General features: G+C 35.4%; 1 protein-coding gene across 1 annotated transcript in view; it reads right to left on the reverse strand.

Annotated features, from left to right (window-relative positions):
* The window catches only part of prkx (protein kinase X-linked), a 48,827-nt gene that overhangs the window by 18,493 nt on the left and 13,520 nt on the right, over positions 1-16,814 (reverse strand). The window contains exons 2-3 of the mRNA XM_084105844.1: positions 10,879-11,047; positions 9,504-9,767 (exon numbers count right to left, since the gene is read on the reverse strand). Of these exons, the coding sequence (XP_083961970.1) occupies positions 9,504-9,767; positions 10,879-11,047 (433 nt within the window). The remainder of the gene's footprint in view (positions 1-9,503; positions 9,768-10,878; positions 11,048-16,814) is intronic.

Genomic DNA, 16,814 nt, shown 5'->3' on the forward strand with positions numbered 1-16,814 from the left:
ACCACAGAACCCTGTGCCGTTTGAAGTTCCAGTCATGTCTGACAACTGAATATGCTGGAGTTTGTTTTTGGATGAGCGAGGAGCATTTTTCTTGAAACCCTCCCAAACAACATGTGGTGATGTAGGGGTTGTTTGATTTTTTTTTAATAGGCTTTCTGACCCCAAGACTTAACTAATCTCTGCAATTCTCCATCTTTGATCCTTGAAGAGTCTTTGGCCACTCAAACCATCCTCCTCACTGTGCATTAAGACAATATAGACACACGTCCTCTTCCAGGCAGATTTGTAACATTTTTACTTGATTATAACTTCTTAATTATTGCCCTGATGGTCAAAATGGGTATTTTCAATTATTTAGCTATTTTCTTACAGCCACTTTCTATTGTGTGAAGCTCAACAATCTTTTGCTGCACATCAGAACTATACTCTTTGGTTTTACTCATTGTGATGGATGATTAAGGGAATTTGGCCTTTGTGTTTCCTCATATTTAAAATCCTGTGAAACAAGAAGTCATAGCTGGACAATTTCATGTTTCTAGTCACCCTGGTGTGCTGAAAAAGGTAAATATTAATGAGAATATACTTCAGAGATATTTTATTCAACATTCTAGGGGTATGAATAATTGTGGCCAACGTGTTTTGGAGAAAAACATTTATTTCATAATGTGATTTCCCCCCAAATTTGAATTCTTTTACTTCAATGAAAGGTTAGATTTTTGCAAATTTTTTGAATGAAAGATCAAATTTTTTACAGCCATTTTTGATCATATTTACCGGGGGTATGAATACTTTCCGTACCCACTGTACTGTCTACGTTCACTTGAGATATAACAGACTTTGTTTACTAGGATACTTGCCAAGACAGACGTTTTTACATAATTTTGTGTGAATTCGTCCGTTCAAGCACAAGACGTAAAAGACCATTCAATTCAGCACTTTGGATGTTTGTGTTGGAACTTCTTGTATGTGACACTTCTTGGCCTGCACACATCCTGTAAGTAATAATGTAGAGAACCACTCGTTATACATAAATCAGGTAACAGTTCTGTTTTACTTACACATACAATTTAGTTTTAATCCAAATAACACATGCTGAGTGAATGATCAGCAATCAAGAGCATTCAATAGAAGTGCTCTCTCTCTCTCTCTCTCTCTCTCGTCAGTTAACGTTAATAATAAGTTTACTTTCTTTGCCATTGACATCCAACTGAACTACAAACTTTCCACTGACGTCTGTGAAACCAGCTCGCGCATCTGTGCCGCTGTGCGCTCAATCCACTGCACATTTTTCAGCTCGCGCACCACAGCTATAGGTGTTCCTATATTTCATTTAATATTTTTTATCCCCATTATACTCTCTGTTGTCAGTGTTTCTTTGTCTGGACACAAATGTACAAACGCTGCCTGGTATCGGTTGTTGGTATCGGAGCATTTTTACGAGTACGAGTACATTAGCTCAGTATCGGTGCATCCCTAAATTTATTTTTAATGTGATGATTTGTAAAATGAAAAAGTTTAAAGATGTAAGAAAACTAACATTCCACGGCAAACAAACACTTTTATTAAAAAAAGACATGAAATTACCACTATAACCAGTAGATGGCAGCAGAGGAGCACTTATTGACTTATTAGCCATTTCCACTCCCTAATATGGAAAAAAGTAGGAAGTCACAAAGCCTCATGAAAAACAAAAACTTTTCTTCAAATTGTGACTGAATTACAAAAAGCAAGTAGAGAGCGCTCATTTTATAATCACTGAAGCTGTTGTTCAGTTCAGTATGATACTATAGAAGAACAATGAGAACATTTAATGAGAGTAGAATATTTAAATTTCCCTACAAAAATTGGGTTTTTGCACAATACTGTTGTTAATAAAATTTAATTATAAAACGGATAGTTCCAGTCCTTGATTCTGATTGGTTGAGCCGCGTTCGAAGCCGTTGTAAATTACTCAACAAACATACACCTGTGATCGCATTACATCAGTATTAAGGCCCTTGCACACCGAGTCCGAAATTATCGCATGCGTTTTTTCGCATTCGTGATTCGGTGGCTCTGAATTGTCAAAACACCATTCAAAATGCTTGCTACGGATGCGAAAAACGCAGAAAATCGAACCTGATTCGAATTTTTTTTTTACGTTTTTTGAAGTTTCGGAGGCAGTGTGCAAGCGTGATTGACATAACGTGAGGTCGTATTTATTTTTTAACGTGCGAAAATTTGCTCAGTGTGCAAGGGCCTTTACTGTGCAACTGCTGTTTGTGATTCTTTGTTGCTGCATGTGTTGCTTAGCAACCTCTTTGGAACTACATTGAGAGATATGCAGATAAAATTGAACAATAATCCGCTCCGCGTCGTGCCTAACAACGCCCCTTAGCTGTTCTAAATCCACTGTAAAACACGGCTTTGCGGGACTTATTGCTTAATTGAACTGCATCTCAATTCAACCTCAGTGCTTTACTGTCAAATTTCCAAAAAACAAACATGCAATATTATTAGTATTAATAGTGTCTTTACAATAGTAATTTTATCATTAAATTAACTTATTTTGGGTTAATGTACATTATCACACTATTACTAGACATTTACCGAAATATATATATTTTGCCTATATATTTAACACAGTAAAAAATAGAGATATAACCATAGCCATATGACATAGCCCAGCTACTGCAGTGACTGCTGAGATAGCACAGAGGGGTGTAATTACAGTACACCTTATGACAGCTGGCTATCTGGAACGGATTGTATTGGCTGGTGTAAGGTAGAGACAGCATATCCACTTCAAGCCAAGGATACTATAAGTGTAACTGTATATTGAGCTAGAAGCCAGGGTGAAAGCCCACTACACCATGTTTTATTTGTAGTAGAGGGTTTCTGATGACACAGAGAAGTTGCAGCTCCATGGGGTGAAATGACATATATGTGTTTGTTTGGGGCCATGGGGATGGTCAATAAATGAGTCTGTTGACCTGTCCTTCAGCAAATGGCTGCCATTTGCTTCTTTGTCTGGACCTGGTTTTGTAATAGAATTATAAGATTGTAGCTGTTGATACCAGAATGTCAATAAGGATACGTAAATATATAAAAGAGCTTTGTGAGTTATGTAAAAGATCAGAAAATTGTTGACTAATCATTCTGTATAAAAATTGTAAAATTGTATTTTACACTTGCAGTTTTAACAGAAAAAAAAAGGACCTTTTGATAATTATAGCTTTCAGGTCTTCAACCTTTTTCAGCTCATGAATCATTTGATAGAGGGACAAAGCATATTGCATGAGTGCTGAATTTTAGGTCATCTGATGGGTAGACAGATTCTTCAAGGGGTGTTTAAATCGCATCACAAAACTGGGGTACCTCAGGGTTCGGTGCTTGGCCCTTCTATTCTCTCTATTCTCTCTCTCTCTCTCTCTCTCTCTCTGCTCATCAGGCCATACTACTGCTGATGCTATCCTAAAACTGCCATGATGACAGCAGGAATATTAAACGCAAGAGAGTCTGGAACAACTTGTGTGCATATCTCTCACAGTATTTCTTTTCCTTATTTTCTTGCTCTCTATTTTAGTCTTTCTTTATCTTTCTGTGCTCAGCTGCATGGTTTTAATCCTTCTGTCTGTAATAGAGAGGATTAGTCTCCCTTGTGTTAACTGAAGCCTCTCAGTGTCAGTTCACAACAGCATTTCAATGAACCGCAAGAGAAGTTTGGTGTGACATGGTTTTCAATTGGCTCTGATGATTTGTGTTTACACTAATTATATCAGACTGCATACTAATAGGAGCAGTGAAGAAACTGATCCTGTTATCAAGATCAGTTCCTGTTATTGAGATAAGAACACCTGATGACTCACTTAACAATATGTTTGCCTGTATGGCTGTGTTTGTGTCTACAACATGTAAGCCTGTTTTATTTAAAGCTAGGGTAGTCAATTTAGGAGAGGCTAGCAATAGCAAGCTGGCCTATGAAAGCAATAGATCCCACCCTCCCTTCAAAGAGTCTCCAAAACCATGTCCCCTCCAAAAGAACGCGCACAGTAGTCTGCAAAGCAGCATGAGAGACAGCGTTAAATTACCTCATGTCTCAAAGCACATAACATTATAATATTAATGAACGTAAACAACGTATAGAGCTTTTACTTGTACCACCTGACGGCTGCAGTTTAATTTAGGCGTTGATAGTGTTGCAAGAGAAACGCATACATCCGAGTCTGAGGAAGTGAACAGCTCTGGGTAGAACTTCACCGGTTGCCATCTTGTAATTACAGTTAACATGGTGTGAACACAGCATAAGCTTGTTGTTTTGGTTCAGGAGGAACTGTAAAGGCCTCGATATAATCACGGCAAAGATTTTTTTCATTCTTCGCTTATAGGGGTAAAACGAAGTTTGAAATACATGACCCGTGATATACTGTTAGCGACCATCCAAAGATGCCTACACTGCTGAGAGCAGCGTTTAGATTATGTATAGAATATGTAAATATGTGCTACATGCTTTCCTCTCAATAACAAAATAAACACACAACACAATTAAGAAAACAGCAAGCATTTTAATAAAGCATAAGAAAAGCATGTGATCATAGCAAAGTGGATATGTTTGCATGAGCTCTGCAATTCGGCACTCTAGTAAAGTCACATCACGTTTATTTATATAGCACTTTTACAGACAGTAGCAAACTTTCCAGAAAGTTTACTTTGACGATGTTTTGAACACCCAAAATTAACTCCAAATGAACTCCGTTTTGGCCTGATTTTGTTTGAAATTACGCCGCATCAGTTTGTTCTTCAGTATCGCTTGAAGTGTATCAGGGTCTTAAAAGGTGGCTGTTGTTTGTTTGCAGAGCTCAGTGACTGTCTGTCTACAACTCTGCATAGCCTCATGGAACGTGTGACTGATGACATATGCTGACAGGCAGGTAGGACATCGTATCATCGAAACGAATGCAATGATTGGATAAACATTTTTTGGTCCAAAAGTGTTTATGAAAATAATTGCCTACCCTACCTTTATCCGTAACTCTTTGTCATTGTCCTAGCTGAAACAAGTGTGTAAACATCTCAAAATTCACAGCCGAATTTTCAAAATGGACCTTTAGGATGTCAACGCTGTTGTGATGGTGACTTTTCTCCTATTCCTTTTTATGTTTTCTTTTTGATTGGCCTCTCAAAGCTGTGCAGCTACCGTTTGACAAGTTCCTTCCTTCAACTACAAATACGACCACAATAAGAACCCTGCAATTCATCAGTAACTGTGGTACAACAATAAGCTCTCATCTTGAGCAGACAATCTGACAAGATAAAAGAAAAACAGACGAAAATGCCATAATGCGGTCTAAAAAAACACAAAAAAACCCCGTCATGCCTGTTGTAGGACCAGATTTCCAAAGTCCTCATCCTGTCCTGATCTTAACAATACAGCCACTTTAAATGGCCATCAATCAAGGCAAACAGCAAATATCCTGGTCTGTAATGCCAAATGCAACTATAGCCACCAGATGGCATTGTTGCCACATGACAATCTATCTAAATGTTATCTACTCAAACTGGAAAAGCCAAAGCTGTTGCTTGAAGGGATCGCTGTCTTCCCCACTGGACTAGCGGCACTGGTTTGAGTTTCTATATGTGGGTCACTTGCGCATCACAGTCAGGCCCTCGTTGTACTGTGCCCCTTCCCCATGTACAGAGAAACAGAATCGTGACCCATTATGCATGCACATCAGAGGGGTCATGGGTTGCTCTGAAAAAGCACTGACTGCAGTACTCTGCACTGCAGATGGATACACACAAACATACAAACAAACAAACACACACACACAATCTCTCATTCTTTTTTATTTGAAAGATAATATAAGAGGGCACAACCAGAGGAATTTCAATTTCAACAAGGTTACTCTATTTTTTCATAATTGGTCTGTGTCACTCTCGTTCAGAATTAATAACGGTAGGTTGGTGGATGCTCTGGGGCCAAACAAAGCCGCCTTTTTTGTTGTAGAGGCTCATATTAGGACAGCTTTAATACCCACAGAGAAGCACTTCTTTAAGACTTTTGTGGGGGAAGTCACACTGTATGAGTGAAGAATAAAAGAAGAGGGATTTTGAAGGATTAAGAGTGACATGGCAGTTTGTTTCTGAGCCCATTCTACATAGGCATTCCCTAACATCACAGCTGAGATTCAGAAAAAAAAACTGAAATGAATTTGAACGCCTATTTCAGCAATGCAGGACGTATGGTTTACATTTAATGTGACAATGAAAACACTAGGAATGTTAAAATGCCATGAAAAGAATGTAAAAATTCTGGAGCATGCCAATCTTAAAATCAACTATAATCATCAAGGACGCACACTTCAGATAACTGCTGCTCAGCTATTTCTCTCCCTGGTTTATGTATTTAAAAAATTATTTCAAAAGATTTCACAACATCAATAGACCTCAAGAGTAGGTGTTGGGTAAGTTACTCTAAAAGAAGTACATGGTCACACTTTAGATTAGGGTTCAATTCGAACTATTAACTACGACTTGTGCCTCAATAAACTCCTAATTACTGCTTATTAATAGTTAGTAAGGTAGTTGATAAGTTTAGGTATTGGGTAGGATTAAGGGATGTAGAATATGGTCATGCGGAATAAGGCATTAATATATGATTTATAAGTACTAATAGACAGCAAGTATCCTAGTAATATGGATGCTAATAAGCAACAGGTTAATAGTGAGAATTGGACCCTAAACTAAAGTGTTACCAAGTAATAGCTACTAGCTACTTATTACATCTTCAACAGTGTAATTTGATTACTGTACTAATTACCCTCTCTAAAAAGTATTGCATTACTTATTACTTACTTTCTAAATCCAATATCAACCTCGACCAGTTGAACAAGGAACATGAAACTGCTCTTTTAATTATTTTAAATATAAAATTGCATACATTATTTTTGAACTGACTAAGTATTTAAAGGGAGAAGGTTAAATTAAAAACATACATTTTAACATTACACATGAAATTTTGATGTTAAATCACATAGTGTTTTATATAGAACTGTTCTATAGTCTATACAGCATTTACAACCTTCTACACTGAAAGTAAATTACTCACATATGCGACCAAATGTCATGCTAGGCGACTAAAAATGTCTTTAAATAGCCAATGGCTAGTAAATTGTATGACTTCAGTCACCTGTGTCAGCTGAGCTTTATGCACCATCGCTTGGCTGAGAGCAGAGCACCCTTTGTCGCTTTCTCTCACACGAGAGATGAGTCTTTTACACATGCCATGTAAAGATAATTGACACGCTAGATCTAAATGCAGGGCTCGACAGGACTGCCTGATGACCAAGAGTTGACAGAACTGTCACGGCCCTGATCGGGCCGGTGCTGCATCGTCATGAAAGTTGATCATTTGCACGTTTTTTAGACTTGCCTATTTAAACATTCAAGCTCAAGAAGACAAGAAAGATAACTCACACGCATCTGAGAGGACGCAAATACTGATTTGAGCTCTTTCACGTCTTCTTGTGAACGTAAACAGTTGATAGAAAACGCATGTGTAACATTATCAGTACATTGGATCCATGCATGATGTCTTAAAGTGACAGCAGCCTAATATACCTACTGCTGTCTGTGTTTTTAATGTTAATGTTTAAAACAACAAAAGGACTGCAAAAACAAAAACAAAAAAACAACCTCCATGCTCTTGACTAAATAACTTTGTAACTTTAATAAGGATTAATCTATTTTTAATTTATACAGTGAAGACTATGCAGTGTTATTTTACATTTGATTATTTTATTCAATTTCTGTACCTAATCTACCTAATCTGTATCTAACTACAGATCTACCTGAAAAACATGAAAAGCAATTAAAATTTGTATCTTTATTCTATTGTTTTTATTTGTGCTATTGCTTGTAGTTTAATTACTTGTTCTTATTTTATTGACTGTTTACTTGTCTTTAATAGTGTTTGAAATTTATATTTTATATTATATTTATGTCAAAATTTTTTTTCCACTTGCATTTCATGTAAAAAGTCTGACGAGTAAAATAAAAAAATTACTAGCCAATGGCGACTCAAGCTTCAGTGTGTCCATAGAGGGTTGATTTAATGCAATTACATCAGAAGTAACTGTAATTAAAAGGATAGTTCACCCAAAAATGAAAATTCTGTCATCATTTACTTAACCTCACGTCGTTCCAAATCCACATGAAATTCGTTCATCTTTTAAACACAAATGGATATATTTTAATTAAAACTAAGAGATTTTGGTCCCTCCATCGACAGTCCATGCAACTACCACTTTGACGCCTCAAAAAGTTCATAAAGAGGTCGTAAAACTAATCCATGTGAATTTAGTAGTTTAACCCTAATTTTCGACACGATCACTTTATATGATAAACATATTTAATTTAGGCTTTTATTCACATATAAACATTCATCAACACACAGATCAGATACGGAAAATGAGGTTCATTCTTTTGTTACGCAGCAGGTTTGAGTTTCGGTTTAGGTTTGCTGATCAATGTTTATATGTGAATTAAAGCCTAAATTTAATCTGTTCATCATAAAGTGATCAAGAAAATTTGTACTAAACCACTCAATTCATATTAATTAGTTTTATGATCTCTTTATAAACTTTTTGAAGCAACAAATTGGTAGTTGCATGGACTGTCAATGGAGGGACAGAAATCGCTCAGATTTTATTCATTTCGAAGATGAACGTAAGTCTTACAGGTTTGGTACAACATGAGGGTGAGTAATTGATGACAATTTTTTTTCCAATTTTGGGTGAACTAACCCTTTAAATTACAGAAAAATATTAGTAGTCCCTTGCTTTACTTTTTCAAAGGAAAAGTACTTAAGCATTACACCCAACAATGTTAGGAGTGCATTAAGCAGAAATTGTATACTTCAATGTACTAATTCAACAAATAGAAAAAAGGTGTGATATCTGCAGTCAAACTCCATCATATGTTGACTGTTTGAGGTAGGAATGCACCAATGCCATTTTTAGAGACTAAATATGAGAACCTACACAACTGTCTGCAGCTCTAATCCTTCACGGTATTGGCTTTTGGACTCTGAGCACTTTAACGAGCACATTAGCACATAATTCAACCTTATATTAATTCTATGACCGTTTCCACAAAACCATTAAATGGTATAACTATTTTCTACATTGATAATAATAATACATTTCTTGTTTCTTGAGCGCCAAAGCATATTAGAATGAATTCTGAAGGATCATGTGACACTGAAGACGGGAGTAATGGCTGCTGAAAATGTATGTTTGCCATCACAGGAATAAAAAATAGAAAACATAATATTAAAATAGAAAACAGTTATTTTAAAATGTAATAATATTTCACAAAATTGTAATATTCTACAGCCTTGGTGACCATAAGAGACTTCTTTCAAAAACATAAAACAGATCTTACCAGCCACAAACTTTTGAACAGTATATATACTGTATATCACATGTACACAAATATTGTATAGATAACCAATGAAAACATACCTTTCTGTGAGCTTTTTAGCAAACCCGAAATCTGTCAGTCGAATGTGCCCCTCGCTGTCCAGCAGTATATTCTCTGGTTTCAGGTCTCTGTAGACTATTTCTTTGGAGTGAAGGTATTCAATGGCGCACACGATTTCAGCTGAGTAAAACATTCCGGTGCTGTTACTGAAACGTCCTCGGCTGCGTAAATAGCTGAAGAGTTCACCACCATTCACGTATTCCATCAACATGTACAGCAAGCGATCATCATGATGCGTCCAGTACCTGAAAAAATGTCCACATCATATTTACATGTGATTTGTAAATATGGTACAAGTACTTGCCATGAGCTTGGAGGCAGACAGGCTATACATTATAAGACCTGGACTTAAATTACTAAAGCATTACACAATTAAATGAATACAATTTTATTAACTTTTCCAGGTCTAGAAATCAGACTTTTAAAATTAGGCTACCTCATATATCCTAGTTTGTTCTAATATATCCCTCGCTCTTCAAAAAAAAAGAAAGAAAAAAGTTGTTGAGGGGTTGAATTAAAATAAGAAATATCTTGATTTTTTCTTGAGGCCCCCCTGGCTGAGAACCACAAGTATAGATCAGTATCTATATTTAGAAATATTTAATAATAACCCTAACCCTAATAGGTTTAAATATAGCAAATTCAATGTTCTGTAGTGATTGTAGCAGGTCAAACAACATTTGACATTGATATGTTTGGTACTTCAGCACGTTTAAATGTTTACAGCACACTGAAATGTTTATACTGTGGAGTTACAAATTTAAGAATCTGTATAAGATCTGCTGATCTTACATCCTTAACATAACATGACAAACTAAGGTAGAGTACATTGAATTTAGCATTTAAGGTTATGATGAAGATATCAGCTGTTAAGCAACGTTCCCAGCAAGAGATTCCTGCCAGTCCTGTTCTCTCTATTGTAAGTTAAATGAGTCAGATTACTGAGACTCTCACCCTTTGTCTTTAATGGCTCTTGGAGCCCCTGTCCCAGTCTTTGAATAGTTATGCTGATTGGATTAGGATTGGCAACACTCTAGAGTCTAGTTTGTTAATTTTTAAGAGTTTCCTATAGCTGTATACTTCATTTGCATGCTTTGTGCTTCTAAGCACTGCCCTCTAAATGTATATAAACTACAATGTACACTGCCTTAGTTAGACTTGATGACTGCAGCTACCGACAGCTCGTGTTCTCAATAAAGAATCCTGCTGAAGATACAACCAAGTCTCCTGGTCTTCACTTCTGAGTTTCCTACAATACAGATCATAACCCAGTGTATGTTTATGAGATAACAGTGTATTAAACAGTGTTCTCAATTCTGTTAGCCTATTTGTTAATGTTGTGTAGTGTTTACTCACAGTCTGACAAGGAAAGGATGGTTCACCTCCATCAAAACCTCTTTCTCATTATGTACGTGTTGCTCCTGCTTTAGACGAATAACATCTGGGATCTTCATTGCCTTCAGAGCAAAGAAACCTCTTGTCTTTTTATCCTTCACCAGAAAAACCCTTCCAAAGGTTCCTGTACCTGCAACAATGTGGAGAAATGTCATAATAAGAATGGCTACAACGAAAAATTTAATAATAGCCTCAACAGAAACTTAATTCACTTTGGACCCAAAATGTATGAAGACTTAAGCTACTTACTACCACTATCCAATTTTTAAATACTGAGACTACAGAAGCATGTTTGTGTCTGTTCTCCACAGAGCTCAGTTCTCCACAGATGAATGGCACTCAGAGCAGGGAGCTTAAAACTTTCAAAGATGACCAACCTCAAAGAAGTCTTTAATTTCTACTGTATGGGGACACTTGTTTCAGTGGGTAAAATATCTTACACTACACACATATGATCAATGGCAACAGAAGCTGAGAGAGCAGGGCACATTTAACCACCCACCAAATTACAGGCTACTCAGTCTCACCGGAGCGCTGTTACAAGCTTGACAGATCAAGGATACAAGGATACAACTCGACAGGCTATTGGGACCAGTACATCCTATTATATGCTCTTAGACCTAAGCCTCACACTAAATGCTTAACAAATCATGGTAAGAAAAAAAAAAAGCCCTGTTGTGTGTACGTGTGGAGTAGCACTTGGCTCAAGAGGCGGAAAACCACAGTCGTGGAGTGGTAGTTTGGGTTTAAGGGGCATGAAGTGGATCATGCAGATACCGAAAATAGGCTTGTGTTTTATTTGTTTAACCAAACTTCCGCTTGAGAAATACTTCTAAAGTACTAAAGTAGTATGCAGACTTGAGACAGAACAAACATCCCTAACAATTTTAGAGATCTCTTAAAAAAAAAAAAAAAAAAAAGCCTTTTGATTGACACTACCATTCAAATGGTTAGGGTCAGCAATATTTCTATTTCAAATAAAGTGTTCTTTTGAACTTTCTATTTATCAAAAAAATAAAAATAAAAATGAAGCACAGCAGTTTTTAACATTGCTGATAAGAAGAAATGTATTTTTTACATTGAACACTAGAGTAATTGCTGCTGAAAATTCAGTCAGTTAAATATATATATATATATATATATATTATATATATTATATATATATATATATATATATATATATATATATAATAGCAGTTTAATGTAATTAAAGGGATAGTTCACTCAAAAATGAAAATGATGTCATTACTCGTTCTAAACCTATAAGAATTCCGTTCATCTTCGGAACACAAATGAAGATTTTTTTATGAAATCTGGTACCTTTCAGTCCCTCCACTGACAGTCTACGCAACGTTCATAAAGAGGTCGTAAAACTAATCCATATGAATTGAGCGGTTTATTCCAAATTTTCTGAAGAGATAGAATCGCTTTATATGATGAACAGATTTCATTTAGGCTTTTATTCACATATAACATTGATCAGCGAACATGAACAGAAGCTCAACCGAACCTGCTTGTTGCACGAGAACAAACTTCATTGATTATAACTTCATTCATTCTTGCTGAAGCTCAAATGTGCAGCGTAACATGAAAATAAACCTAGGCCTAATTGGTTCTTGCATGTCAAGTGAACATCCTTGAGCTTACGTTTACCACAACTGATGAAGTTTAAGTGAATAAAAGCCTAAATTCAGTCTGCTCATCATATTAAGTGATTGTGTCTCTTCAGAAAATTTGGACTAAACCACTCAATTCATATGGATTAGTTTTACAATCTCTTTATTTACTTTTTTAAGCATCAAAGTGTCAGTTGCGTAGCTGTCAATGGAGGGACAGAGAGCTCTCAGATTTCATTAAAAAAAGATCTTCATTTGTGTTCCGAAGATGAACGAAAGTCTTACAAGTTTGGAACGACATGAGGGTGAGTAATTAATGAAAGTAATTAACTATCCCTTTAATATAATTTAAGTTTAGATGACTTACTGTATATAGCCCAGCTGATTCTTACAAATTTAAGGCAGCAACAGAACTTAAGTTTTTTTTTTTTTTTTTTACAGTGCAGGAAAAAAAAAAAATAGAAAAAAAACATTTGAATATATATTAAAACAGAAAACAGATATTCAATTGTAAAAATGTCATATTATTCTTGTGAATTATATTTATTAAACTTTTGAACAGTAGTGTATTTTTTAGCTATATACGCAATAAAAAGTTATATTCATAAATAAATTTCACAAATGTATACAATTAAACAATAAAAACAAAAACAAACTTGATAAGATTTTTAAGTTTGATATTTGATAAAGATTCTTAACATTTCCCCACATTTCTAAAAACATTTATTAATGCAATTTCTGATCAAACTGTTGCCTAGTAATATTAGAAGAAGGACAATATAGTTCTGAGACTCATGGCCCTTATTCCATGTACAATAACAATGAAAGTGCAAATGTCAAAAGAAAGTTATATTTCATGACACAAGCCAAAAAATAGAACTAGAAGCAAAATGTTTAATGTTGTACTGATCACGGAACTAAGCTATGCTCTAAGTATTCGTAACAGGGTAGTTTCAGACGACCTACATTTCCTTGTAGTTGCATTCGAGCCACAACACAGACGGAATAACTGACATGGAATGTTGGCATTCAACACGTTTACCTCACACAAGGAATCTTTGTTCAGAGATGTCTATGATCAGCTATGTTGACATGGTTACACAACCATGGAAGAAAACAAATGCCTTGGCTGTCAGTAGGGAGGAGACGGGATTGGTAACGTGAAGTAAGACACTTGTGATGATGACACACTATTAGATCATGTTTCCTGCCAGTTACAGGGAAATCTTACTCAGCTAGCTACATTTTCAAAACTTCAAACATTTCGACACATTTTTATATTGCGATATCTCGATCTAACGATGTATAGTTACATCGTTACATGAAAGGTAATATACAAAAAAGCATAATAGTGCCATTTTGAGTTCAAGGCATGGACTTAATGATGTATTTTGTTTGTACAAAACCTTGCTGAGGACTGCCTTAAAATGCAAATTCAGGTTCTACAAAATTTTGATATGGATGCACACTCAGAAATATACTTTTGTGCCATGATCAAATAACTTGTGACTGTGAGTGAGTCATAGTTTAGCTGATAAGCCAACAGCAACCATGTATGTGTCAAAGGAAAAATATGATATGAATCTCATGTTTCAAGGAACATAAAATAAATATAAATAATATTTCAGCAGCTCAGATATCAGAGAAAACGTGATGACATTATGAAATTAAAAAAATATGCATAGCTTTAGTTTCTTTGTGTTTTTTACAGGCTATTCAACTCTTTGGTTCTTTGTAGGATTGATACAGTGTCAATGCACTGAAAAAAATTATAAAACAAGAAATATGAGCTTTCCCTCTACTTAGATTAATTTAGAATAAACCACAAATGGATTTAGAGTAAATGCACTTTGTTGGAAGTATTTAACAGATTATACTTCGAACTACGGAGCCCCTAAAGGGACCTTTGCAAAAAAAAGTAAAAAAAAATTAATAAAAATAGACAAACTTTCGCTTGCGCACAAGAAACATTGGCAAATAGGTCAATGCACACAGCCGTATTGTACCTTTAGCCCATTTCACGATACGGTTTCTCGGCCATCACAGAGGATGTGTTAAAGCGGACATAAGCCTGTGATATTATATACTGCCCTAACGAAAGCCAAATTTGTACACACAAAAGAAATAGGTTATAGTATAGGCTACATAAACCGGAAATTGTAACGGAAATTCCTCGTGTTTCTCGTACTCACACAAAAGTCTGTATATTTTTAAGGTACCTTTAACATATGAATCGCGATTCTATCTTCTAACAATTTGAATCGATTTATAAATTAAAAAAAAAAATCTATAAGTTTGTTAATAACAAAACAAAGAACAGTGCAGCACCAGGACAGTTTAGAGAATGCACAGGCTTGCAACGGGGGACAAATTAAGCAGTTCCATACCAAAAATGAAAATTACCCCATGATTAATAAAGGAAGAATTACTCTTTTGGCGTAAGTCGACTTGCGTAGGCCGTCTGCCGGAAGCTAGTTATTTTAGTCGATAACGTTTTAAATATGGATTTTTCTTTCTTACACAAATGCATCGCTTCACTTCAGAAGCCACTTATTAATGCCCCAGAGCCGTGTGGGTTACTTTTATCATGGATGGATGCACTTTTATGGACTTCAAAACAGAAACGGCCATTCACTGCCATTATAAAGCTTGGAAGAGGTAAGACATTTTTTAATATAACTGACTGTATTTCATCTGAAAGAAGAATGTCATATACATGGCTTGATGGTGAGTAAATCATGGGGTGATTTTCATTTTTGGGTGAACTATCCCTTTAAACAAATAATAAAAAAAAAATCCTTAAATAATGTATGATTACTGGCAGTCCGGCACTTTTTTTTGTAGTTTTTACACATGAGAAGCACGTTCAACGTAGATGTGTAAGCGGTTGCCATGATAACGGAAAATACCTGCTTGTAAAAGCATAAACATATCCTGTACCCGAGGTTAAATCACTAAATATTGAGACTGCAACAGCGAGTATTAGGATTTTTCTAACTCCAAAAACTTGGCCAATGATAATCACACATTTTGCTGATGCAAAAGACATGTGAGTGCTCAAGCCGTGAGAGGCGAATATAAAAGGCTGAGCAACGATGGCGTCTCAGTGTCCACCGGATTCTCTCTTAATAAGGTAATTTAAAGTACCTTATTAAATAACTCCACTAACAGTAGCTGCTGTTCAGTTTGCATACTGCTGCTCTCCTTCTATCTACTGTCTTCTGAACTCTTCCCTCTCTTTAGTAAAGCTCCAGTGAAGGGTTGCCAGATATCAACCAAATAAATTACATAAATTCAAAAACAAATGCATATCGAATCAAAATCGAGAATCGGTTTTTAATTGAATCGTGACCCCAAGAATCGATTTTAATCGAATCGTGAGATTCCAAAAGATTACCGCCCCTAATCAATAACTACATTTTATTTATTTGAAATAATAATCAAAATTATTCCCTTAAGTAGGCTAGCCTATTTCTCATTGGTCTAATAGATTGCAGCAGGGATGACATTCTTTTGTAGGCAAAACCAAAGTTACAGTAGCATCAACCTGGTTCCCTTGTCAAAAAGCTAAGAATATATTTATATTGGCTTTTGGATTATTGCAGAACATAATTATGTGACCAACAAAATTTCAAGATTCATAAAGTCCAAATTGACCCCATTTACTTAGTTAGTAGTGCACATTAGTCTTGAGGTGAACAATATTCAACCAATGCAATTTAGTTTGTCAGTCTGCTGTAAGTAGTGGTCGACCGATATTGGTTTTTTGATTGCCGATGCCGATATCTTAGAGAGCAGGGTGGCCGATGGCCGATATAAATATATATATATATATATATATATATATATATATATATATATATATATATATATATATATATATATATATATATACTTTATATTTATTTCAATATTTAATAAATTAGAAATAAATTAGAAAACAAATCCTTAAAATAAACATGCTTGTACTTTAGATGGCAACTTCTTGAATCTGCAATCCAATTACAGTATTTTTCACAAATAAAGTAATTGTTTATAAATATGTGAATAAAAAGGAAGTAAACACTGTAACAGGGTACTCAGTAATCTGGTAACGTTAATTTCGTGCGCACTGATATTCATATTATCTCAAATAAAGACAAGGTAACGCTAATTTTACATACAGCACACAGTGAAAACAATATGAATATGACACAGTGGGCAACTGGATATAGCACAGCATATTTTAAAATGAAGGATTTAAAGTTTTTCGATCGCGTCTCCTGTGAAGCTGATCTTCTG

This window comes from Abramis brama (assembly GCF_963993115.1).
Source record: "Abramis brama genome assembly, chromosome: 2".
In the NCBI taxonomy this organism is placed as follows: Eukaryota; Metazoa; Chordata; class Actinopteri; order Cypriniformes; family Leuciscidae; genus Abramis; species Abramis brama.